This window comes from Saprolegnia diclina (assembly GCF_000281045.1).
Source record: "Saprolegnia diclina VS20 unplaced genomic scaffold supercont1.63, whole genome shotgun sequence".
Lineage (NCBI taxonomy): Eukaryota > Oomycota > Saprolegniomycetes > Saprolegniales > Saprolegniaceae > Saprolegnia > Saprolegnia diclina.
The window spans coordinates 143,148-165,971 of NW_008246130.1; the positions used below are offsets into that span (position 1 = coordinate 143,148).

At 59.7% G+C, this 22,824-nt stretch overlaps 17 protein-coding genes across 17 annotated transcripts; 9 read left to right on the forward strand and 8 right to left on the reverse strand.

The window, feature by feature from the left end:
* Nucleotides 1–821: 821 nt before the first annotated feature.
* On the reverse strand, nt 822–1,852 carry SDRG_13782 (hydrolase-HD superfamily protein). The gene is made up of 8 exons (XM_008619880.1): nt 1,700–1,852; nt 1,535–1,659; nt 1,424–1,491; nt 1,348–1,382; nt 1,247–1,295; nt 1,129–1,196; nt 1,029–1,077; nt 822–981 (listed from the first exon to the last, which is right to left on the reverse strand). The coding sequence occupies exons 1-8, from the start codon at nt 1,763–1,765 to the stop codon at nt 857–859; spliced, it is 585 nt and encodes a 194-aa protein (XP_008618102.1). The 5' UTR covers nt 1,766–1,852; the 3' UTR covers nt 822–856.
* SDRG_13783 (hypothetical protein) lies at nt 1,832–3,189 on the forward strand. Its single transcript, XM_008619881.1, has 5 exons — nt 1,832–2,197; nt 2,243–2,338; nt 2,388–2,610; nt 2,663–2,803; nt 2,852–3,189. Exons 1-5 carry the CDS (start codon nt 1,857–1,859, stop codon nt 3,131–3,133), a joined length of 1,083 nt encoding a protein of 360 aa, XP_008618103.1. The 5' UTR covers nt 1,832–1,856; the 3' UTR covers nt 3,134–3,189.
* A 149-nt stretch (nt 3,190–3,338) lies between these two features.
* Nucleotides 3,339–4,079, reverse strand: SDRG_13784 (adenylate kinase B; the record flags this gene model as incomplete). Its single annotated transcript, XM_008619882.1, has 1 exon — nt 3,339–4,079. One exon carries the CDS (start codon nt 4,077–4,079, stop codon nt 3,339–3,341), a length of 741 nt encoding a protein of 246 aa, XP_008618104.1.
* A 367-nt stretch (nt 4,080–4,446) lies between these two features.
* SDRG_13785 (hypothetical protein) lies at nt 4,447–5,321 on the forward strand. Its single transcript, XM_008619883.1, has one exon. The coding sequence runs from the start codon at nt 4,626–4,628 to the stop codon at nt 5,202–5,204; it is 579 nt and encodes a 192-aa protein (XP_008618105.1). The 5' UTR covers nt 4,447–4,625; the 3' UTR covers nt 5,205–5,321.
* Nucleotides 5,322–5,448: 127 nt separating this feature from the next.
* SDRG_13786 (hypothetical protein) lies at nt 5,449–6,017 on the forward strand. The gene is made up of 3 exons (XM_008619884.1): nt 5,449–5,531; nt 5,602–5,642; nt 5,700–6,017. The coding sequence occupies exons 1-3, from the start codon at nt 5,513–5,515 to the stop codon at nt 5,955–5,957; spliced, it is 318 nt and encodes a 105-aa protein (XP_008618106.1). The 5' UTR covers nt 5,449–5,512; the 3' UTR covers nt 5,958–6,017.
* SDRG_13787 (hypothetical protein) lies at nt 5,980–6,821 on the reverse strand. Its single transcript, XM_008619885.1, has 6 exons — nt 6,775–6,821; nt 6,662–6,703; nt 6,512–6,610; nt 6,379–6,456; nt 6,286–6,325; nt 5,980–6,227 (listed from the first exon to the last, which is right to left on the reverse strand). Exons 1-6 carry the CDS (start codon nt 6,775–6,777, stop codon nt 6,028–6,030), a joined length of 462 nt encoding a protein of 153 aa, XP_008618107.1. The 5' UTR covers nt 6,778–6,821; the 3' UTR covers nt 5,980–6,027.
* Nucleotides 6,822–6,907: 86 nt separating this feature from the next.
* Nucleotides 6,908–7,408, forward strand: SDRG_13788 (hypothetical protein). The gene is made up of 3 exons (XM_008619886.1): nt 6,908–6,962; nt 7,017–7,062; nt 7,117–7,408. The coding sequence occupies exons 1-3, from the start codon at nt 6,911–6,913 to the stop codon at nt 7,352–7,354; spliced, it is 336 nt and encodes a 111-aa protein (XP_008618108.1). The 5' UTR covers nt 6,908–6,910; the 3' UTR covers nt 7,355–7,408.
* Nucleotides 7,409–7,773: 365 nt separating this feature from the next.
* SDRG_13789 (hypothetical protein) lies at nt 7,774–8,347 on the forward strand. The gene is made up of 4 exons (XM_008619887.1): nt 7,774–7,890; nt 7,939–7,994; nt 8,047–8,150; nt 8,200–8,347. The coding sequence occupies exons 1-4, from the start codon at nt 7,821–7,823 to the stop codon at nt 8,279–8,281; spliced, it is 312 nt and encodes a 103-aa protein (XP_008618109.1). The 5' UTR covers nt 7,774–7,820; the 3' UTR covers nt 8,282–8,347.
* A 241-nt stretch (nt 8,348–8,588) lies between these two features.
* SDRG_13790 (hypothetical protein) lies at nt 8,589–9,402 on the forward strand. The gene is made up of 3 exons (XM_008619888.1): nt 8,589–8,894; nt 8,937–9,205; nt 9,253–9,402. Exons 1-3 carry the CDS (start codon nt 8,690–8,692, stop codon nt 9,319–9,321), a joined length of 543 nt encoding a protein of 180 aa, XP_008618110.1. The 5' UTR covers nt 8,589–8,689; the 3' UTR covers nt 9,322–9,402.
* SDRG_13791 (hypothetical protein) lies at nt 9,366–10,546 on the reverse strand. Its single transcript, XM_008619889.1, has one exon. It carries the CDS (start codon nt 10,515–10,517, stop codon nt 9,423–9,425), a length of 1,095 nt encoding a protein of 364 aa, XP_008618111.1. The 5' UTR covers nt 10,518–10,546; the 3' UTR covers nt 9,366–9,422.
* A 324-nt stretch (nt 10,547–10,870) lies between these two features.
* Nucleotides 10,871–11,647, reverse strand: SDRG_13792 (hypothetical protein). Its single transcript, XM_008619890.1, has one exon. The coding sequence runs from the start codon at nt 11,629–11,631 to the stop codon at nt 10,900–10,902; it is 732 nt and encodes a 243-aa protein (XP_008618112.1). The 5' UTR covers nt 11,632–11,647; the 3' UTR covers nt 10,871–10,899.
* A 543-nt stretch (nt 11,648–12,190) lies between these two features.
* Nucleotides 12,191–15,244, forward strand: SDRG_13793 (hypothetical protein). The gene is made up of 2 exons (XM_008619891.1): nt 12,191–13,404; nt 13,458–15,244. The coding sequence occupies exons 1-2, from the start codon at nt 12,202–12,204 to the stop codon at nt 15,195–15,197; spliced, it is 2,943 nt and encodes a 980-aa protein (XP_008618113.1). The 5' UTR covers nt 12,191–12,201; the 3' UTR covers nt 15,198–15,244.
* A 9-nt stretch (nt 15,245–15,253) lies between these two features.
* Nucleotides 15,254–16,430, forward strand: SDRG_13794 (hypothetical protein). The gene is made up of 4 exons (XM_008619892.1): nt 15,254–15,708; nt 15,756–15,852; nt 15,896–15,999; nt 16,049–16,430. Exons 1-4 carry the CDS (start codon nt 15,259–15,261, stop codon nt 16,370–16,372), a joined length of 975 nt encoding a protein of 324 aa, XP_008618114.1. The 5' UTR covers nt 15,254–15,258; the 3' UTR covers nt 16,373–16,430.
* SDRG_13795 (hypothetical protein) lies at nt 16,393–17,484 on the reverse strand. The gene has a single exon (XM_008619893.1). It carries the CDS (start codon nt 17,260–17,262, stop codon nt 16,420–16,422), a length of 843 nt encoding a protein of 280 aa, XP_008618115.1. The 5' UTR covers nt 17,263–17,484; the 3' UTR covers nt 16,393–16,419.
* A 333-nt stretch (nt 17,485–17,817) lies between these two features.
* On the reverse strand, nt 17,818–19,231 carry SDRG_13796 (hypothetical protein). The gene is made up of 2 exons (XM_008619894.1): nt 18,471–19,231; nt 17,818–18,422 (listed from the first exon to the last, which is right to left on the reverse strand). The coding sequence occupies exons 1-2, from the start codon at nt 19,197–19,199 to the stop codon at nt 18,210–18,212; spliced, it is 942 nt and encodes a 313-aa protein (XP_008618116.1). The 5' UTR covers nt 19,200–19,231; the 3' UTR covers nt 17,818–18,209.
* A 620-nt stretch (nt 19,232–19,851) lies between these two features.
* Nucleotides 19,852–21,353, forward strand: SDRG_13797 (hypothetical protein). The gene has a single exon (XM_008619895.1). The coding sequence runs from the start codon at nt 19,863–19,865 to the stop codon at nt 21,228–21,230; it is 1,368 nt and encodes a 455-aa protein (XP_008618117.1). The 5' UTR covers nt 19,852–19,862; the 3' UTR covers nt 21,231–21,353.
* Nucleotides 21,337–22,801, reverse strand: SDRG_13798 (hypothetical protein; the record flags this gene model as incomplete). Its single annotated transcript, XM_008619896.1, has 5 exons — nt 21,337–21,694; nt 21,745–22,113; nt 22,168–22,187; nt 22,236–22,562; nt 22,610–22,801. 5 exons carry the CDS (start codon nt 22,799–22,801, stop codon nt 21,337–21,339), a joined length of 1,266 nt encoding a protein of 421 aa, XP_008618118.1.
* Between the last annotated feature and the right edge of the window lie 23 nt (nt 22,802–22,824).

Below are 22,824 nucleotides of genomic sequence, written 5' to 3' on the forward strand. Positions count from 1 at the left end.
TCGTGTAGAAAAAACATCGTATCGACCACTCACCATCGCATATCCGCTCACTCGTTTGCATGCAAGCACATGTGTTTCTCGACGACGATGGCAATAGCTAGCTGCGCGACTCGTTGGTGATCGCACCCTTGCAGCGCCGCAAGCATGAGCGACCTGGCTTGACGATCGTGGCGGCTGTGCGACGAGGTTGTAGCCGCGAGCTGCGCCGCCGGCATATCGGCGGGTGCTAGAGCGCGTCCAAGCGCTGGTGGACCATGTCGGCAGGTTGACAGCACATGAGGTAATCCTTGCTGCCAATGCGCATCGTGGTTGCTTTGTACTAGACAGATTTGGCCACCATATTTGTCTTCCTGTGCTGTCCTTTCATAGCACACTCATAGAGCTAGATCGCTAGTTTGGTCCCAAACCACTGCGTAGAAACAGTGTATAAGCGCTTCCCGTCAACAGAGCGCCCACCGCAGCAGTGGCACACTCTGTGTAGGTTGTGTAGGGATTCAAGGTATTTGTCGCCACTGTCTCGCCAGCGATCGTCGCTTGCAAGGTGAATTGGCAAGATCACGCTCCTGGGGCTCATCAAAGTGGCAGGGCGCGCTGTGGCGCTTCAAATACTGACCATCGTACATCCACGACGAAGACACCGGCTCGCTCAACACGCAGTACCCTTTGGCTTGGCGCTCCAAAGCAGATTGTCAGTGTCCAGACGCTAGTCAGTCTGAGCTCGACGCAGTACGGCCACTCGAAGCGAACACACTTCTACATGCCTGAGCGCTCTGCAACGTGCAGGGCGACCTTGCGCCGACGAGACCGCGTACGACAGAGCAGACGATGTAGCTAGCGCGAGGTCCGTGTGAAAAAGTTACTCGGTCGACGTCTTGCGGGCGTCGCGCTGCGTGTTGAGCTCTTGGACCCACGACTGGACGAGGGGCGTCTTGAACTTGCCCTGTGTGCTGTTGAAGAAGTCCTGGAGATCGACGGCTTGCACTATCGCAGCATGAGATCCTGTGCAGAGTTGTACTGTACTAGCGCACCGCTCTCGTACTCGTCGGCCTGCAGAATCATCTCAAACTTGTCAAAGTCCTACGAACAATGCTAATCATGGAAGGCGCACGACCTGACCATGGCGACTACCTTGACCATCTTGGCTTCGTCCGTCGATGCGTTCTCGTACTCGAACCACAAGTCGCGGATTTCCTTGGCTACACGCATATACGGGTCGACGAATGTGCGAGGATGCGTCGCAGCGTACCAGCTTGGGACTCGGCGCCGAGCTTGGTGCAAATCTCATCGATCGCATCCTGGAGCATGCGCGATGAGGATGCATAGCGATATGAGAGGAGAAGGACGTACACGCTCGAGCTTGTGCTTGTCTTCGTCCGAGACGCCTGCGCTAGAATCAGCAGCCGCAGCAGGAAGGCGTGCGTACCATCGTGGGGCGTAATGTCGCCAACGAAGGCTTCCGCCAAGTCGTGCACGATGGCCATCTTGATGCACCTACATGCGCATTAGCTCACCTACGTCGTACCGGAGTGCATACTTCATGCGGTCGACGGACGAGTCGTTGTCGAGGAGAAGGCTGCACATGGCCAGGCGGTACATGTGGTCCGAGACTGACTCGGGCGCATGGACTTGGTGGTTGACCCAGCCCGTACGCTTGAGGCGCTACCCAGCCTTGAGCCATCGCCATTCACATACCGTCTACCTTTAGCTGGCCGCAGACGCGGAGGAAGTCGAGCGCGCTCGAGGCCGAGATCCCGCGGGTCGTCATGAAGATGAATGGCAGGTTGGAAATCCGGCATCCGGATGATATCTTTATCCGGCATGGCCCTTGGCGGTCGGAAGATCCATCCTTGACGCCGATGGTCGCGGTCCAGATCAGCAAGAACAATGGCTTCTTCGAGTACAAGGAGGTCGACGTCGACGTCGTGAGCGGGCTCCGCTGCATCGGCGACATGAAGCTCCTCATGGCCAACGCCATCTACGCGGAAGAGGACCTCTTTACGCTCGAGGGCCCGCACGAGGTGAAGCTTTACCACATGCCAGGCGCCGACGACGTCGACAGCCTCGCCGACACGGACATGGTCACGATCCTCGAGTGGGTCAACGGCGGCGATGCGCCATCTCAGTGGGTCCTCGACATCTTTGGCCGACCGCTCGTCACGTCCATCTCGACTGACCTTGTCCTCGATGACATTGACAAGTCCGTTCTCCAGGATAGCCAGATGCTAACCACGCCTCTGCGTAGCTTGCGCATTTCGTACACAAGCGCGTCGTCGCCGCTGCGGCCAGCGTCGCCAGGCGCGACGTCCGGCTACGAGCCTTTCCTGCACGTAGGGACGTGGTACAGCGCGACGGAGCTGGGATCGACTCACACAAGTGCGATCGTGTAGGGTGCCCATGCTAAGCGGAGCGCGGGCTGTGCGCCGGGACAGCGGCCCCGGTTCGTCCAACTTGATGGGTCTCGTGGGCCGTCCGACGCCGCAGCTGCAGAGCGAGTATGAAGACATTGTGCAGACCACGCACCGCGCCCAGGAAACGCTGCGCAAGTTTCAAAGCATCGGGAAACCCGTGACGACGCAAAGCCTCCAGACGATCCTCTTGCCATTGGCCATGGTAATACGTGCTGCCGTGTGTCTTGGCGCCTTATCGTAGTATCTGTATATAGGCCAGTCCGAGTGCCATTGCGCGCTACGGCCCGAGCGTGCTGCACCAAGGCGTGTACACGCTGATCGAGAGCGACCTCCAAAAAGGCTTCGTGCAAGCTGTCCGTATCTGGTTTCGCTTCGACAACGAGCGCACGCTCAAGGTCGCGTAGTACCATGGAGATGAAGGCGCCAACCCTCTTGGTGATTAGGTTACCAAGCGCAATGGGAGCTTGGGCTTGAAGCCTGTTCGGCAGCAAGACGGCTGGATCGTCGTGCAAGCGGTGCCAGGCTCGGCGTGCGCACTAGCGGGCATGCCACCACAAGAAGTGTTTTTAACGCACGTCAATGGCGTCGACGTCTCGCCGCCGACGTGCCCGGCGATCTCGGACAAGACGACGCGGCCGCAGAACTTGAGCCATAGCGTGAGCTGGGCAGGCAACGTCGTACCCCTCGTCGAGGAGACCGACGTGTGCGAGCTTACTTACTTTTAGCGCGCAGCGTAGTACCTTCAGGATACGAATCGATCAAGCGAGTGTGTGCAACTGGAGGATTGCGGCGACTTGGGTGCGGGTTTGCATGGAAGCTGCATGTAGAAGCTGGAGCGTATCCCACCCTCTGTCGTCGTTGGCGATGGACGCGGGTCAAGGATCACTGACCTACTACGTTGTCATTAACTGACGAAGAACACCATCTCTATTAGTCGGTGCCCATGGACTTGCGGATCTGGCCCGTGACCGTGTCCATGCTAATATTTGCGTCGACTTCGACGAGCTTGCCCTGCTTGGCATAGTAGTCGATGACGGGCTGCGTCTGCTTGTGGAACGCATCCAAGCGCGTGCTCAGCGTGTCGACGTTGTCGTCCTTGCGCTGAATGAGCGGCTCGCCCGTGACATCATCGACGCCCTCGACCTGCGGCGGGTTGAACTTGACGTGGTAGCTGCGGCCGCTGCTGACGTGGATGCGGCGACCCGCAATGCGCTCGACAAGCACCTGGTCGGGGATGTTGAAGTTGACAACCTTGTCGACCTGCGTCTTCGTCTCGGCGAGCATCTCGTCGAGCTTCTCGGCCTGCACGACAGTGCGCGGGAAGCCATCGAGGATGAAGCCGCGGCGGCACTCGGGGCTCTTGATCGCGTCCTTGATGATGCCAATGACGATCTCATCCGTGACGAGGGCGCCCGATTCCATGGCGGCCTTGGCCTTCTTGCCCATGTCAGTGCCATCACGCACGGCGGCGCGGAGCATGTCACCCGTGGCCAAGTGGCACAAGCAGTACTCGTCCTTGATGATCGGCGACTGCGTGCCCTTGCCGCAGCCCGGCGGGCCGATGAAGATCGTGCGGCGCTCCTTCTTGGTGGCGCACTCCATGCGCTTCTCGAGCTCGGCGAGGAGCGACTTGGTCGGGACGGCAGCGAGGGACGCGAGCGAAGCAGCCATCGTGAAGCAAATTGATGTTTGGCCGAGGTGCGCCATCTATTTTGAGGCGTATACTGAGGCTCAATGTACCGATCGTGCAAGGCCATTGGTCAATATCTTTGACGTCAGTTCGCTTTTTAGCCAATCACATGCAGTGGCGGACCTTCCGTGGCGTCCCAGCCTCAACGTTTTAATGCACTTGTTTGAAGCGTTGTATACGTGTACAAAAAAAGACGGCGCCACAGCATTTGCGTACGCAATCGCGCCCGTCGCCTGCGTTGCAGCCTCTGATTCGACCAAATCGTTGCATTTGCGCCAATCCGCGATCAGGGATTGTCAAAGAAATCCTGGATCCAGGATATCCATTCGAGGATCGGATCCCATCCATTGTCGAGTCGACGGACGACGAACGACAAGCGGCGCGGACCAGGTGCCAGCCGCGACGCACAACTAAAGCCGACCACTCAGTTCTGAGCATTATCCATCGACGGCAAAGAGGGCGGTTGAAGCAGCATGGCGAGCGCTAAATATAGCGCCGCTGAGCCAAGTCAATGACAGTGTACGACGATGACCTTCAAGAACATCAGCGCGCGGACCCGGGACGAGCGCAAGGCCGTGCGGGACAAGGAAACATGGGAGAAGGATCGGCTCAAGGCGCGCAAGGAAGGCTTCATTCGCGTCGACACGTCCATTTCGGGCAGCGCCATGACCGTCCAGGCCCAAGGGTCGCAAGGGTTCATGTCGGACGCCGACCGCTTTCATACAGACGTCGCGGGCGAAGAAAAGGTCCTGCGCGAGTCGCGCCACGCCAAACACCAGCTTGTCTATGACCACAAGCGCCGAGACAACCAGCTTCGCGAAGACCAGCGCTGGAAGACCATGGACGCCAAGGCGGCGGAGGAGAAGCAGCGCTGGGATCGGCTCCGCGACGACGGTGGCAAGGCGCGTCGCAACAAGGCGTCGTGCGAATACAACCTCGTGACGCTCAAGTACAACGACGGTAAGGACGGCGAGCGCCTCATGAAGGCAGACAATGAGATCCGCCACCGCGCCGCCGTGCGCGCCGCGAACCTGCAGTTCCAGAACTCCCGCGCCGGCATCAACCCGATTACAGGCGACCCGATTGCCCGTGTATCGTTCTCGTAGTAGATAGCATCCTATCGACTAGATGACTAACTATAATGCAAGCACGCAGGAGGGGCAACGACTGAACTTTCAGATCGAAAGATTTGGCGCCACGACCGCGACCCTTCAACACGAAAATGTCCGGATACCAAAAGTCACCATACAAGAATCAAGCTTATATTCTTATTTGTGTTTCGTATAGTATACATTTATGCCCATTCGAGGCATCTAAGTGGTATACTGAGCCCAAGTCAAGTTTGCGTATCCGGACCTTCGACAGATTCCACGCAGCTGGCCAAACAAAACCAACCGAGCAAAGCTTGACGACGATGGCCGACACCGCGAAGGGTACGCGATCCCGCGCCTGGACGGGAAGGCTCCACGAACATGCAGGCTCATATCCCCCATCCTTCTATAGACGTTCCCACGGAAGAGAAGGAAGTCTTGGCCGAGGCCAAGGTACCGCAACAGTGTAGCGCGAGGAATGTGCGGCTCATGCAAGTGGATCTCATCTAGGCCGAGGTCGCCAAGGCCCAGGAGAACGATGAAGCGGCCGAGGCCAAGACCGCCGAGAAGGTTGCGGACCAACCCCCCGCGGCCAAGCTGGATGTGCAGGCCTTGCCCATCCGCGCGTACCTGGACCAAACCGTCGTGCCCATCTTGCTGCAGGGCATGTCGTCGCTCGTGAAGGAGCGGCCGCCGAACCCGATTGAATGGCTCGCTGCCTATTTAATTAAGAACAACCCCCAGGGACCGAGTAGCAATAGCAAGTAGTCTTACGAAGCCTTCAACACGATGACGGTCTCCACATATGTGATACTAGTATTATCGTTTGCTAGTGTTGCTATTGGGCATGCTGGCCCCGACCGCCTCTGTGCGCGCCACGACCACCACGACCGCCGTCGCGGCCGCCCCCTCGGCCACCGTCACGACCGCCAGTCCGGCCACCGCGACCGCCATCGCGGCCACCGCGACCACGGCCTTCACCACGGCTGCCCATGCCACCGCGACCGCCACGGCCGCGACCACGGAGCGCATTGCGGTCTATTAAAAACCCAATATGAGTCTCGTGTTCTACACATGCAGTCGAAAGAGGTCGTACCGCGCTTCGAGAGGTCTTCTTCGTTGACTTGGTCCAGGACCTACACAGCAAGCCATGATCATGACGAGGCCTTGTGGAGACTCAGTCAGTTACCTTGTCGGGAATACCAATGTATTTGATCGTGTTGCCACGAATGTAGCACTCGGTGAGCTTCCAGAAGCGGTCGCCATCCTAGAACCCACCAGTGCATGACGATCGGGAACGAGTGCTCCTTGTGGCTGCGTACCTTGGAGGTGCAAATGATGTTCTTGAGGTTGACATTCATCCACGTATCGCAGTTGACAAGCACGCCGTTGTACGTATCACCGTTCTTCAGCTCGACGAGCTAGGAGGACAACTCGCATGAGTCGTTGGTCGCCTCGCCGTACATGCGTACCATCTCTTCGCCTTGGGCAGCTTGAAGCAGGGAGAGAGGCAGCTATGAGCATGTCGTCGTCCTTAGAACTCATCCTCATGGGCGGCCCAGGGCTCGCGGAAGCATCCTCGTACCATGATCGTCCCGCTGCGGCCGCGCTTCGTTCCAGAATGGGGGAAAACTTGGTTGCCTGCACCGCATGATTTTGACCAATCATCGGCCATTGGCCGAATCTTTTTAACCAATGGCATCAATTCCTTTTTGCACCCCATGTCCAGAGCTCTCTCGCTGTACCGGCGCCTCCTGCGGACGGCGAGAACATGTACGTGCTTGGCTGCGAGTGCCCACGACAAATGCAAATGATCCTGATGAGTAGGGGAAGGAGGCGAGGTAGAGCGCTATTACATTCGTTCGCAAGCGCGGTACGCCAACTCGTTCGACGATGGCGGTTGCCCTCATGATCAACCGTGGCGTAGGCTTGAATTTGAAGCCAAGCGCAGCCTGCGATCGGCGATTGAGATCGGCAACGCCATCAACGAAGGCGAACAACGCCTAGAGGTCGGCCTCCACTACAAGAACCCGTATCCGCGGCCGCACTACTCGGACCCAGGAACACTTGGTGGCGAAGCCGATCTCAAGCGCCAAACCAAGCGCGTGGACCCAAAAGCCAGCCACCGCGCCAAGGTCAGCAAAGGTAAGGCGTTCAAGTGGTAACTCCAATGCAAACGCTGGCACCTTGGCTTGCCACGCCACTTTGGCATCGAAAGAGCGCGTCTCTGCGCTTCGCATTTTGCGTGCCCATCGTCGTCTACCCAGCGCTCTTGGTAGCGAAGCTGCAGTCAGATAGAGGGCTGGTGTGGGCCTAGGATACCGGTATAGCCGTTGGGATATGACTGGGACGCCCGAGGCCATACAAACTCCGTACTAGTAAGTGCAAACTTGAGCGGATCGCCATGCTGCTGTTGGCGAGGCGCAAATAGTCCCAGCTCCTTCAATATGTATGCGTGAGCAGGTTCATGGCTTCACTGTGATCAAGACGACACGCTTGCCCAACGCAAGTCAAGGAGCTTCAAACCTGTATCAATGCATATTGCAGTGTAATGCGTCCTGCCGTATCGAATGTGAGAGGTGTAGCGAAAGTCGACCAGACTTTGAACCCAGCGGTAGACACGAAGCGGCGATGTTCGGGAAGCTCTTGGTCGCGCTTGGCAGCATCCTCCTCGTCCATGCGGGCTACTACACCGTCCAATGTACATGACATCTTCCTCGTCCACCTGCGCTTACATGTGCCTACGCAGACGAGTCCTACGTCAAGCTCGCCGAAGTGACGGACGCGGCGATTCCCCCGTTCGCGGTACGCCAACGACAAAGCTTATGCCACGCTCATGCTCCTCCTGCATTCATAGGCCAAAGTTGAACTGGCCATCTCCTTTGCACTCTTCCTCGCCGGCGTGCTCGCCATGGCCGGCGACTTTGTCCCGATTCGGTCGACCGAGTTCTTCAACAACAAGTACGTGGCCGCCCTGCCCATGCGATGCATCACATTCCACCGTGTCTAGGTCCTTTGACTGGGTCGTCTCGAACCCCGAGTTTGCGACCTTCAACCACCGCGGCAAGCACTTACCGAAGAAGACCACGTAAATGTCGATGGTCGCCCCATCGATGCTAGACTCTTCTTTCGTTCATACTACAATACCCGTCCCTGCATGTTCATCTTCTCATGGCGGAAAGGATTACATGCGGGCATGAAGCGTGGTGCGACTTTGCTGCATCCAGGCAGCGTGCGAGAGGATGCAGCTACCGAGCGCATGGCTTCATCTTCTGCCTGCTCACAGCTTTCACTGTGTATAGCAGCCTCAGTACGCTGGGTGCAATTGTCTGTAGCTCAGGCTATCGGCAAGGAGAAGAAATCCAACGTGGCGCCGATAGATGTTTCAACGGCGCCTGTCGGTCAACGCCAGGCGTTCACCGTGGCCCAAAATAGCGCGGATCTTCTCAGGCTAATCTTCATACTGCAATCGCCCGCGAGCTCCACACTCAGAACTCAAGATGCAGTTGCTCTCGGTGCTTTTGAGCCTCACTGCCATGACATCGGTCGCCCAAGGGCGGGGACTGCGCCAGGACGCGGCCGCCGAGTGCGTCTCGCGCTGCCAGCGCGCCGCGGCCTCGGAGCGCGAGGTGTTTTGCACCTCGTACCGCAACCAAGTCCCGCGCCCGACGCTCTTCAACCGCTGCGTTGACGCCTTCGGCAACGGTATGTTCCATAACGGTGCTACAAGATCTGAGGCTGGTGTAGCGATCACCGTTGGGTGCGACCTCTGCTACAATCCGTCCACGTACCTCGAGTTGCGCAGCAACGCGTTCCACTACTGCGACAAGTGGGGCCGCGGCCACCCCCATTCGTACAAGGCGGCGTGCGAGGCGTCGTACCTGCACGCAGTCAACTCGATCGAAGAGTACCTCAACAAAAATGGATTTCTCTCCCTCGAGTCGCTGCAAATCATGCCCACCGAGCGCCAGCTCGACGCGGATGTCGAGTCGGCCGAGTCGATCGTCGAGCGCCATGTTGGTCCCAGTGCAAAATGGTGTCGATCTAATGATGCTTTGGTTAGCTCCGGGAAGCGCGTGCTGAAGCCCGGGAGGAAGCTGCTCTCCAAGATCGGTTCGATCGCCACCTGTGAGCACGACCCGAGCGACATACTAGAAGGACGAAGCCCCGAAGGCATAGGATAATAGGAATAAAATCTATATTTTGTAGTCAACGCGCCATGACTGTGCGCCTCTAGTCCATGTCTTCGTCGTCGTCGTCATCATCCTCATCATCATCTTCATCGTCGTCGTCGCTGCCGTCAATTTCAAGACCCTCATACTCTTCTTCGTCTTCGTCGACGCTCATCTCGGCGTCGTCGTCCGCGCCCTCGTCCGTCGACGCCTTCTCGACGTGCACCGGCATCGGCTTGACGATTTCGTCCGTGAAGAGAACAGCGTTCAGGCGTTGCTTGGCGTAGTACGTATGGACGTTCTTGCGCGTCTCGGTATGGTACACGTGGACCATGCGGTCGAGACCGACAGCGGCCATGTACGGCAGCGTCGGGTGCAGCGCAATATCGCGGATTGCACCGACGGGCCCATGGTACCGGCCGAGGTGCTTCATGTTGCGGAGATCCAGCGCGTTGATGTTGCCGGCCGTGTCGCCGAAAATGACGCGGTGGTCCTGCACAGCGAGCGACGTGATCGGGAGCTCGCCAAACAAGGTTTCCTGGACCGGGCGACGCTTCGTCGCCGTGTCGTAGATGCGGATCTGGTGGTGGCCCGTGCCCACAACAAGGCGGTGGCCTTCGCTCGGCGGCAGGAACGCCATGCACTTGACCCACACGGGCACACGCATATCGAGGTCATCGTGCGTCACGTTCTTGGCCTTGAAGATCGCGGTCTGCGTCTCGAGATCCCAGAGGTTCAAGTCACGCTCCTTGCCACCAATCGCAATCGTCTTGGAGCTCAACGGGTCGACGCGGAGCGTATGGATGTCGTGGCCGACGCTGAAGGACGCGGGATTGGGCTTGATGTTCAGCGGGTGCACAATCTCGACGAGGCCCTCGACGTTGCAGCGCACAATCGAGCCGAACTCACGGAGCACGCCCATGCCGACAGGCGCGCCTTTGGACTTAAAGCTCCACGGCGCGTCGGCGCCGTCGGCCGCGACGCAGTCGACGTGGCCATTGACACGCCCGATGACGACGTCGTTGTCAGCCGTCCATGCGAGGTACTTGGCCGACGTCGCGCGGCTCTGCGTCGTCGAGCCGAGCACCTGCGCCGTGTTGGCCTCGAGGCCCACGCTCTTCACCAAGCCCGTCTCGTCGCCGATGATCACGCGCATTTTGCTGCTGCCAATTCCAAATCTCCGAGCGTAGATCCCGAAACACGAAAAACCACTGGTTATGAACTTGGGTAGTTTTGGCCAATCATATTGCGTTATCACGCAATAGCGCGTGTGATTGGCCAAAAGTCGCACACCGGCTTCCTCCCTGCAGCCACCTTGATGCTGCATCCGAGGACTCCCTCGCACAAGGGAATAACCAGATATTCCGTTGCCCTCGCACCAAGTCCCACGATGGCTTTGGCGGGCCATGAGCAATGTTCGCTCCTTCTAACAAGCGCATGGAGCCGACAGATCTGCGATCATCTATGAACGGCTCATGGGTCTTGCCCTTGAAGATCACGCGCCAAGAATCGATATAAACTAACTTGCATGGTCGATATTACATGGCCATGGAAGCCTCAAGACGCCGAAGCTCCTCAAGCTCGTCGGCGTCGGCCTTGCCGCTCACCTTGATGTTCGTAACGGGGTGCGTCGGGGCGTCGGGGAATGCAAACATAGAAGGCGCGGGAACCGCAGGTGCCGCAACCGGTGTCGGGCGCACGGGCTGCGCGACTTGGGCATGCGTCGGGCGGCTCGAGTCGAGCTGCTTTTCGAGCTCTTCGTCCATCATGCTCTCAAGCTCAGCGGCGAGCTCGTCGTCATCGTAGAGGGCGTTGCCAAGCGGCTGCGAGATCGCACGGCCAATTTCATCGGCCGTTGCCATCTCTTCTTGGATATCGTCCATGATGTCATCGACCGAGTCGACGTTCATTTGGCCATGGATGGCCTTCATCTGGTTCGCGCCCGTGCGCAGCGCCGTGAAGGTCTGCATGTTGACCTGCGTCGACTCGAGCGTGATGACCTGCGTCTCGAGGGTCATCCGTGCTCCTTGGAGCTTTTCGATTTCGGATTCGTACATCTTCTTGCGCTTGAGGCAGAAGATAGCACCGCGCTTGTCCTTGGCCGCCGACTTCTTCTTCGCCTCCTCAAGCTGCGCCTCGATCTTCTTCTCGATGTGGGACTCACGCTTCTCGAGCGTGTCGAGCTGCTCGCGCAGCTTGCGGATCGTCTCGGCCGTCTCCGCGGGACCCGTCTTGACCGGCGCCGCTGCCTTGCGCCCAAAGAAGTTCATGCTGCTGCTGCTGGAAGGGAAATAAAATAAAATATATTTGGGAGAACACGCCAGCACCGTACATACATTCTCCCCAAGCGCACTTAGTCCCGATCGACCTGCATTCTGCGCCGAATTTCTGAAAAATTGCTATTTGACAATCGAAAAACGATGTTCACTACGGGGAGCGCTGTTTTAGAAAACAAGATGAGCCCCTTGTGGCAAGTGGGAATTACACGGGCCTCCGCTCGAATAGTCGCTGTTTGAATCATGATTTTTGCTCTGAAAGTGTGCGAATTCGAGCACGAATTTCAATTTTTTGTGAACGAATAAACGACGCATGCTCGTCGCAACAAGGTCGTGGTATGGGAACCCTCGCGAATGCACAGTGCGCACCTGCATCGCAAGGAAGCGACGGCCATTGCTGAGGATAGTCTCTCTGCTCTCTGCGATCCTTTGTCGAGACCCAAATAGTGTGCAACCAACATTCATGATTGGCCACGTGGGCAATGTACAATGTACGATCGTACCGTACGTACGTTTCAGTACAGCGCAGGGTGACGCAATGATGGCGTGTGCAGTTGGCACAAGATGGGGAACGAGTCGAGCCGGCCCGCCGTCGACCCCGCGGTCCAGGCGCAGGCGGACGCCAAGACGATCCGCCGCATGGACAAGGTCATCCGCAAGAAGGTGCGAGGCGGCCTGACGTACAACATGAAGCTGCTCATCCGCGGCGAGAGGGGCACGGGCAAGACGTCGCTCATGGCGCGCCTGCAAGGCCAGCCGATTCCGCCGACGCACGAGCCGACGCGCGAGATCCAGACGGCGTCGATCCAATGGACCATGCAGACGCACGAAGACACGGTGAAGTGCGAGCTCTGGGACGTCGTCGACGTCGGGATTCCGTCCGAGGACCCGATCGAGGCGCCGTCGCCGGACGCCGTTGGCCGCCACCCTGTGGCCCTCGTCGACGCGCAGGCCGTTGACGTCTACCAGAACGCCCACTGTGTCATCTTCCTCATGGACATCACCAAGTACTCGACGCTCGAGTACGTACGCACTCAGCTCGACCTTGTGCCCGTGCACATCCCAACTCTCGTGCTTGGGACGTTCCGCGATCTCCGGAAGGACGACGTGACGCTCAAGCGCGCGATCTTCAAGGACGACGTCCAGACGCTGCTGTACGGCAGCCACAAGGACCACAAGCTACCCGGCTTTCGGCGACCGTCCGAGGTGCACTACTTCGAAGCCTCGCTCTCCAACTGCTATGGCTTGAAGGCGCTGCACACGTACCTCGGCGTCCCGTTCCTGCATCTCAAGGTGGCGACTGTCAAGCAGCAGCTGCGGCTTCTTGAGACGGAGCTCGCGAGCACAAAGGCCCAAGTCGACGTGTCGATCGCCGGTCAAAAGTACAGTGACTTTGTCGCCAACTTGGCGGGTGCAGACGTCAAGACTGGCCGCCGCGTCGCTGCACCAGCCGCTGCCGCTGCCTCCGAGCCGCTCAAAGTCGACGAGCTCGAGGATTTGCCCGAACGCGACGTCGGTGCCGACGGTGCGGCGAGCCCGGTGCCACTCCGGATTGTGCACAAGGCCCCAGCACCAGCGCCGGTGGCCGCACCCGCCGCCGCTGTCGCTGCACCGGTGGCCAAAGTACCGGCGAAGGCAGCAACGACCAAGGCCGACGCGCCGCGGACGTCGTGGAGCAAGAACGAGACGCTCGAAGACTTCACCGTCAAGACAGACATGGACAAGTTCTACTCGTCGGACGAGGACAGTGGCGACGGCACCGACGAGGTAGGCACCTCCATATGTCCAACCCATGTCCAACGACGTTGTTATTTGGATAGGACGTTGTCGTGCCCACGAGCGTCGTCGCGCCCCGCGTCTTTCGCAAGCAAGATTTCATCTACAGCGACTCGGACGACGACGACACAGCCATGTACGCGCGGCCCAAGATGTCCAAGAAGAAGCCAACGGCCAAGAAGCCCGCGTCGCCGCCGCCAAAGGCCAAGCCAGCGAAAGCGACTGTGGTACCGCCACGCTCCCCTGTGAAGCGTCCCGCGTCACCCAAAGCACCGTCGCCGGCGCCTGCGCCCGTCGTTGAGGCGCTGCCACTGCCAGAGGTCGTCGCTGTCGTGGCTGCGGCACCGTCGCCCAAGGCAGTGCCGCCGCCGGTGGCCGCGTCCGACTCGGACGACGACACGCCGGTGCCCGTCGACGTGCCAGCGTACATAACACTGCCGCGCCGTGCGTCTGCTCAGAACCATGCTGCCAGCACGAACGAGGACGACGACGCAGATAGCATTGCGACTGGTTTGGATGACGAGCCTTGGGCGACCAACTCGATCGAGTTTTCCGACGACGACGATGATGATGGAAAGGCACCTGGTCCCACGGTCGCCGATTTGCCGCCTGCCGTGCGTCCCTCGAACGACGATGGTGACGCCAGCGTGCGGACGTCGGTGCAAGGTCACGCATCTGGCAGCGATAGCGACGCCGCCGAATCCCGACCCGCCGTTCTCTCCGACTCGGAGGGCGAAGTATCGTTGCCTGCCCAGCCCGTCGTTCACTCCGACTCGGAGGACGACGCGCCGTTGCCTGCTCGACCGGTGGTGCTGGACGATTCGGAGCCGGAAGACCAGACACCGGTGCCAACACCACATGCGATTCCGCGGAATGATGCGTCGGACGACGACGACGACGTCGTGCCAAGTCGCCCGGTCGTCCTAAGCGACTCGGATGACGACACAGCGCCGTTGCCGACGCGACCGATGGTTTTGAGCAACAGCGACGATGATGACGACGCACCTGCGCCGATGCCGGTGATCGCTGCTAGCCATTCCGACGACAAGCGGTCAAAGGTAGCCGACGTCCATTCCGATGACGAAGCCCCGTTGCCGTCACGACCGGTCGTCTTGGACGACGATTCGGACGCCGAGCCGGGACCGACGTCAGGATCGTTGGGCTTGCCGTCACTGCCGATTGTGAACGTGATCACGTCGCAGCCGTCGCCCGTAGTCCTCGCCAAGCCCGTGGTGAAGAAGACACCCACGGCACGAAAAGCAAAGATGGTCGTCGCGATGAGTGACGACGACGACGACTCGGACGCGCATCCCGTGCCAGCGCCCGTGGTAGCTCCTGCCCGCCGTCGCAAGGTGTCGACCAGCGACGAAGATACCGGGGACTTTAAGGTGGAGAGGAGTACGACGAGCTTTTGGAATGCCAAGGACGATGACGATGATGACGAAGACGATACGAAGGAGATTACGTACACGCGAGCACCTCGCAAGGCGCGGGCAGCCATGCCAGCACTGCCAACGGCATTCTCGGTCACGTCGGCGCCGACCCCCGCGCCCGTCCAGATGAACAGCAGCGTTTTGGCGGCGATCGAGGAAGCCAAGCGCGCGGCCCTCGCCATGCTCGCCGAGCCGTCGCCGTCCGTCGACGCGTCCGTGGCACCTGCTGTGTCGTCATCGACCAAACCGTCGCGGGTCAAGACCAAAAAGTCGGACAAGCCCAAGAAGGACAAGAAGGAGAAGAAGCCCAAGAAAGCCAAGAAACCCATGACCGTGCTCGACAGCGACTAACTTTTTTTCTAATTATAGTCGTGGAAAGGCCGCCTTTTGAGTTTGCACTTCATATTTTCGAATGCAGCTCGTCGTGCTGATTTCGCTGCTCAGTCTCTTGCAGGGCGCCCACGCCACGTGCTGCGCGACGTGCTTGGCGCAGCCGCTGGTCGCGGCCGTCGACGCGGTCAACTGGACCGCGTGCTCTGCGGCGCAGCAAGTCTGCTGCTTTGACTGCACGCCGTCCACGTTCGGGACGCCGACGTACGTGACGACAACTGTGACCTATGACAACGACGGCGCGCGCGTGCCCAGCGGCGAGTACCTCCAGCTCTCGTGGCCCGGCGCGGTCGCTGTCAAGTACCTCATGCTGCGGAAAGGCCAGCCCAAGACGGCGCAGGTGACCAACACGAGCAGCGCGTCGACGGTCGCCGGGAGTTACTTTGGCCTGTGCCCGCTCTTTGATGGCACCATCTACCTCCGCGCCTTCGACGCATCGGGGTGCTCTGCCTCGCTCGAGATGGCCGTGACGGTACTACGGCGCCTGCTTTGAATCGAGGGCTCACGGCGGTCGCGTAGGTGACGTCAGGCAGTGGCTCGTGTGCGAATGCGATCCCGACCATGCCCCCGACGGTGACAAGCATCCCGTGCGACCCGGTTCGTGGCGCTGTCACGAGTACGATGCGATCCCGACAGCTGCGCGTTCTCAAGCCTCGTAGATGGCACGTGCAACTGCCTCCAGGACTTTACAGGTCCGCCCGCGTGCCTCGAAAACTCGCCGTGGAAGCAATGGGGCCAGATCCTGACCTACTGCGCCGGCGGGGTGGGACCGAATGCTCGTATTGCGAGAGCGTCGACTGAGCGCAGTGTAGGCGTCGTTCATCACGGCCGTCTTTGGCTTTTACCGCCTCTGGAAACAGCGGCAGCTGCACCAGCACGAAGCCGCCGTCATGGACCAGTCGCCGGCGAGTAGCGACGCATCGCCATTGGACAAGGCCAAGGAGCAGCATCAATCGATCGAGACGCCGCTGTGCGGACCGACGCTGCTGCCGTTGCAGATAAGTAAGACGGTGCGCGACGACAGCAAGGCGAGCAGCGATGGCTCGTCCATCTCCGAGATCTACGTGGCCGGCGACCTGCGCTTCCACCGCGGAATGGAGAGCCCCGAGCGCAACTCGCGCGAGTTCTCCTTGTAGCATGGGTGGTGTGGTAGACCTGAGACAGCAAACTAATAGGAGTGTATTTAACCGAGCGTGATGCCAAAGCCAAACTTGTGGGCATCGCCGTCAAAGTTCTTGGCGTCGATCTGGGCCGACGTCGTGAGCGAGACGTACGGGCGGAGCTTGTTGATCGAGGCGATCGAGACAAAGCCCTCCGAGTTGATCTTGGCGAGGTACGTCGTCTCGGCGTTGGCCTTGTAGCGGCCGCCGACCGTGAGCGTGTTGCCGGCCGTCTTCGAGTCGTGGTCAAAGACCGCCGAGTAGATGACGTCCTTGTTCACGGCGTGCGAGAACGAGGCCGTAAGGTTCTTGCAGAGCTTCTTGGCGAGGATCGTGGCCTCAAAGTCGGCGACCTTGTAGCCAATGGCACCACCGTAGTCCGAGATCGCGCTCTTCTCGAGCGAGAAGCCCGTGTTGGCACCAAGGACAAAGTTCTCGTAGTGGAAGACACCGGCGTTCGAGACGTTGCTGCCGGCAAAGTCGAGCGTCGAGTGGATCGAAAAGTTGTCCTGGACGTACTTGGCCTCGACCGAGCCGACCTGGCGCGCCGAGCCCTTGTTGGCGCCGTCCTCGAGCTTGAAGCCGAGCTTGAGGTTATCGACGAGCGCGTTGGCAATCTCGGCCTCACCGATGAGGCGGCCCTGCGTCGTGACCTGGAGCTTGGTGAAGTTGATGCCGCTCGAGTGGTTAAAGCTCGCGCCGAGCTTGGCGAGGATCGTCTTGTTGGCGGCGAGCGCGCCCTCGGTCGTGAAGGTCACGCCGTTGGCCGTCTTGGTCTTGACCTTAAGCTTGCGGTTGAAGTCGTAGTCGTCGTTGAGGGTGTCGGCGGCCTTCTTGCCAATGTCCTTGAAGAGCAGAGCGGGCATGGTAGTCGTGTGGGGCGCGGGGCGAATTGGCAACTGACGAGCTGTCTGCGCCACAGGCCGAGCAAAAAAAAGGCAAATTCGAATCTTGCCTCGCGGCCAATCATAGCATCGAAGAAATCTTTTTGGCCAATCAAAACGCGTAACGTCACGACGCGAATCTGGTTAATCGCGGGGTAGGGCAACGTCGGATTGGCGAAGATATCCGCGCCTCTCCGCGTCGCCTCCGCCCGCCTGATGATGTCAAGTGCAACGCGCAACCCATCTGCTGCGCCACCTTGAAGCTGCGCAATTGACTGCAGAAAAGGGACGAAGTGTATCGACAGCGTCCCCGGATTTCTCCCGTTCGAGCGCAGCAGCCAATGCTCCGCCGTCTTCGCACGCACCACCGACCAGCGTCGCAGCCACGGTAGCACTCCCACAATGCATGTACTCTTGGTTGTGTGCCACACGCATGGGTGTGGCGAACACCAATGATGCGGCGAGAAGCGACACCGACGAACGCTACCGGCGTCGACTGGACTGCGGCGCAGAGGATCGGCCAGAATGCAACGGACGCCTGGTACCAAGGTACACACTTGAATGAAGATGACTGTGGCATGTGTGCACGGTCGGAGGCTCATTCGACGGTCATGACTCGGTGGACGCATGCAGCTTTGAAGCTCATCAAATGCTGCATGGCGATCGCGGCACGGGCTTCCTCCTCCGACCGAAGAGCGGACTCGGTGGTGCGGCTGTAGGGAGGCAGATGAGGATCGAAATGACGGCGCCACATGGAGGAGGCTTGACACGTGCTCCTGCTTTACCGCCGTCCTTCGACAGCCGCTTCAGAGCTGCGCGCGACATTGACCGAGCGAGAACCTGCCGTCCAACTTGCTACGACAAGTCCTCGCACACGACGACGACAACGACGCTTAGCGAAGCGACAGATTGGATGCTCGAAGTTAACTCTATTTCGTGTCCTTGGTCGGCTTGTCCCACGACGAGAAGCGCGTCGTCATGTTCCAAAAGTAGCGCGTGCCGCGGACGTCGAGGGCGCTGCGCCAGTTGCCGTAGCGCTGGCCGATGAGGTCGAACTCGTCGTCGTCGTAGCTCATGTTGCTCGGGTTGGCCAGCGGCGGGCCCCACGGCAGGTCGCCCGTCTCGAGCACTTCCAGTGGCAGCTACGCGCGAAGGGGTCAAAAGAGATCGTATTGCAGAAGCAGGAGGACCTTTTGCATTGTCTTGAGCTCGCGCTGGACGTACGCCGTGAGAAGGGCGGTCTGGCTCGGCTTGGCCGACGGCTCGACGTTGAGCACGTGCTTGGAGATGGCTTCGCTGAGCGACCGCTTGGCGCCGTTCGCGGCAAAGTACTGGTCGTACGCGACGCACTGGTTGAAGCTGCGCTGCTGGACTTCGTGCAGATGCTTGTTGACCGTGAGCTCCGAGACGTTCTGGTTGCGGATCCGGACCGTCGTGTCTTCCCAGAGCCGATCAAAGAGCGCTTCTTGGAGGAGCTTGCCAGGGTCGATCTTCTCCTTGGGCGTGTTGGGCGTCTTGGACGCAATGAGACGGCGGTGCGCAATCCACACATGCAGGATCAAGAGCGCTTGCTGCGACCGAAAGTCCGCCGGCAAGTCGAGCGCGCGGTAGAAGCTCGGGTGCGCGGCCTGGTTCACGCAGCTGTTGAAGAGCAGCGCCGACTTGGACGTCATCGTGGCTTCTTCGTTAAAGTACCCGAGGAGCTCGAGGAGCCACTTCCAGCGCTCCATGCGCGCCTTGTGCTTGGGCTCCGTCACGTCAAAGTTGGTGCTGAAGAGACCCGTGTACGGCGCCGGCGGCGGGATCTGCGTCTTGGTCTCGTACGCGCCGCTGGCGGCGGCCGACGAAGCGACGCGGAAGACCACGTCCTTCTTGACGCGGCAAGCGTGGCGGCCCAGCGTACGCAGGGTCAGACTCATGGCGATGAATTTACTCGTCCACCGATTTCGCACGACGCCACTTGGTACACCGGGGCACATGTCCAGGCGACGCCAAGAACCGGCTGTGCCCCGGGGTACTATCGCATGCGGGCTTGTGATTGGCCAATGCGACGATTTGCGATCTTCCAACGGTCGTCGAGTGAAGCAGGAGGACCGGAACGTCGTCGGTGACGCCACCAGCTATGCTAGCGCCAAGCTTGACTTGTGCAGCGTACAACAAGCCATCGGCGTCGACAGATTCGACTGAAATCACGTGCAACCAAGAAGAACACGCACAACGCTCCATCAAGTCGACGAGTACAAGAAGCTCCAATTACCTTCTCCACGCATTGGCGCGTCAAGGCAGCGCTTGTCGATCTTGAAATGCATTCTAGACGCCATTGTTTGACGGGACTTTGCGCACGACAGTGGGCAATCCGTCGGCTAGCCGCAGACGCGCTGCTGGGTCTGGCGATGAGGGTGCTGGTATGACACCGTCGTAGCTGCGTCCAAGAGCTCATCCCCGCACCAAGCCTACCGGTACGTGGCAGCCGCGATGAGACCTTGTTCGATGTGTCATCGTGGGCCCGTGGCGCGGGCCAATCACGCGCTTTGGTGCGGTGATTTTAGGCCAAACCGGATCTCGATACTTGCCGACTTGCAATGCGGACGGTCTTGTCGCCCGAGCTCATCGAGCTCGTCGCTCTCTTCCTCTCGGACGACCTGCCGGCCTTTGTTGCTGCACTTGCTCCGTGGGGCCGCACGCCGGCGCTGAAGGCATTCGTGCGCCTGCAGCATTGCGCAGACGTGGCCGTGGCCTGGCCGCTTGTCACAATCCATCACTCGCTCGCGCCAGCAACACGCAACGCGCTGCGTGGGGCCCTGACCTTGCGCCCGGCGATCGAGGTCGTCATGCCTCGTGACATCAATATGGCGCTTCTTGTCGCCCCGTATGGTGATTGCATCACACGGGTTCGATTCCCGGGCCTGCACCCAATGACCGCTGTCGACGGCTACGCCATGCGCGACGCACTGCTGGCGCTTCCACGACTGCGCTCTCTGGAGCTATCGCCACAGATATTCGCACCGTCGGACGCGTATTTGAATGCGCTTCTCGAGACGCTGGAGCACAAGCATCTCACGGCGTTGCACCTTCACGCTGAAATGCCGCGCGGCGAAGTCTTTCTCGACAGGCAATTCGCCATCAACCTCGTGCGTTGGCTGCAGCGCCCAAGCCACCGTTGCCTCTCGCTGCGCTCGGTACGCGTCCGACTTGACGACGACCCTGTGCTGTTGCATGCCCTCCGAGATGCGATTCAGTTGCATCCGCAACTCTCGGCGCAGCTGGTGCACGTCGACATCTTTGACGAGTATGTGCTGCATGGCGAGCGGCTGCCCCAAGTCTTTCGGCCACAGCGCTGGGCGAGTTCACTCGTCGCGTCGTTGGAGCCGCGCCCGGTCGACCGAATGGCGCGCGCGATCGCCACACCAAAGGGTGACGCGCCGGCGTGCAGCTACATCGTCGAAGCCGTCGACGCACCTTCCCTCCCCACGTTCCTTGTGACGAGCCACGGCACGCTCCAGGAAATGTCCAAGCTCCTCACGCAGACGCTGCCGACGCTGCCGTGGCTCCGTCTCGTACATCTGCACAAAACGACTGGCGACGACCTTGCTCGCTTGGTCGAAGTCTTGCCGCGGTGCCAGCGACTGAGCCATCTCGTGCTCTCTGGACCCAATCTTACACCGCCAGTGGTCGCGACGCTCCTGCGAAGGCTGCCACAATGTCCGTCCATCCGATGGCTCGGCCTTCAGAACCACACCTGCACCCGTAGCGAGCTGATGGCAATGGACGGCTGGCAGCATTGTGTGCGCCGCCTCGAGTACATGGAGCTGTCATGTAGCCGATGGAGCCTCCAAGACAAGGCGGCAGTGCTGAGCGATGCGCAGCGCCACATGAAGGCGGCCACCATCGTGATCCACGCGTCGCCGCGCACGAGTCGCTGGGGACTTCGTCGACTCTTTTCGAACTAGCTGTCGTGGGCTATTGCTGTTGCATGAGGTAGAGATGTTGGTTTCGCTACAGGAGCGATGGGACGAAGGAATAATGCTCCTCGCATCGTAAGAATCAAAAATGAATTTATGGGTCGTAGGGAACGAGGTCTTTTAGAAGAGCCAACTGAACGTCGCGCGGGGCCTGGAGGAAGGCCAAGCGTCGGAGGTCGTTGCGCCGCAGCTTGTAGATCGCATCGGCATACGCGTATAGACGTGGGACGAGGACGGACGACCAGAGGTCTCGGCGTCGCTGGCATACGCACGTTGTTGGGGCCACGGACGAGAGCGGGTATGCCCCCAGTTGGACGCGCGTCACGAGGATCGACGTCTGGTCGCTGTGCAGGCACTGGACCATGTCACCTTGACGGACGCGGAGCATCTTCATGTACACGGCCATCTGAATGCAGTCGTACAAGGGCACGGGGTCTCGGAACCGATGCATCCTAATGGCCGGGTCAAGACGATGATTGCGAGTGGTTTGAAAGGACGGTACCGGTTCTTGACCTCGACAACTATCGGCTCGGTGCTCCACTCGTCGTTCTCGTCAATGTGCAGCACCTCGGTCGTGCCGTCGACCATGCCGCAGAGACTAAAGTAAAACGACTTGATCGAGAGATTTCGGTCCGTATCATCAATTTCGTCGTCCTCGTCGTCGATCGTGTCGTTGGGGTTGAGATTGAGATTCAAATTGACGGATTTCGGTCGTTGTAGCTTCCTTTTTGAGATTGCGAGTCGCTCAATGCAGTCTTCGAGGGCTTCGGCGCGGGCGCAGGCGCAGTTGGCGTCGGCGAGCACTGACACTTGGTCCAAGTCTGGCAACAGGACATAGTAGTACGTGTCGTTGGAGGCCGAGACCGTGAGCCTGGATGATGCAAACCATTAGCGCAACGTTCTGTGCGAACGAGCTTTCGCCTACCCCGTGCGCGCTTCGTACGTCTACATACCAATAAGCATCTTAGTCATGTGACTAGAATGGTATCATACCGCGACGGCGATGTTTTCGTTGCGCTTGCCGACGTTAACGCGAAGCTTCTCGTGGAGTCCGTCCCGCAGCGCCTTGGCTTCAATGGCGCTGAGCTTCTTCGCTTGTTGAGCGCTCGCTGCGATGGCTCCGACATTAGCAGCGAGGGTGTTGGCCGTCGTGATGTTGGCTGTCGACGTCTCGGTCGCCCAACGCAGGATCTTGGCAAGCGACGCCGTGGCTCCCGACCTGTGCATGAGGTCATCGAGCTCCTCGTCCTTGGACACGAGCTGCAAGCCAAGGACGCGTGCATCGAGCGCTAAAAGCGGCGCGAGGTCTTGGTAGACGTACTACACGACAATGTGACGGAAACCATACAACAGAGAATGCTGCAGACCTCGAGGAAGATCTCGATGGCATCGCCAAACTCGTGCAGGCCCACGACGTTGGCTACGCGAGACGCCGAGAGTCGAAGCTTGGCTGACGCGACGGCGGGCGCGAGCGCAGCGTACTCTTCGCCGGTGGCCATGGCCCCTGGCAGGCTCGTGGCCGTGGTTGTCCCTGGCGGGCTCGCCATCGCCTGCTGCATGGATTTCCACCTGCATCCGGATT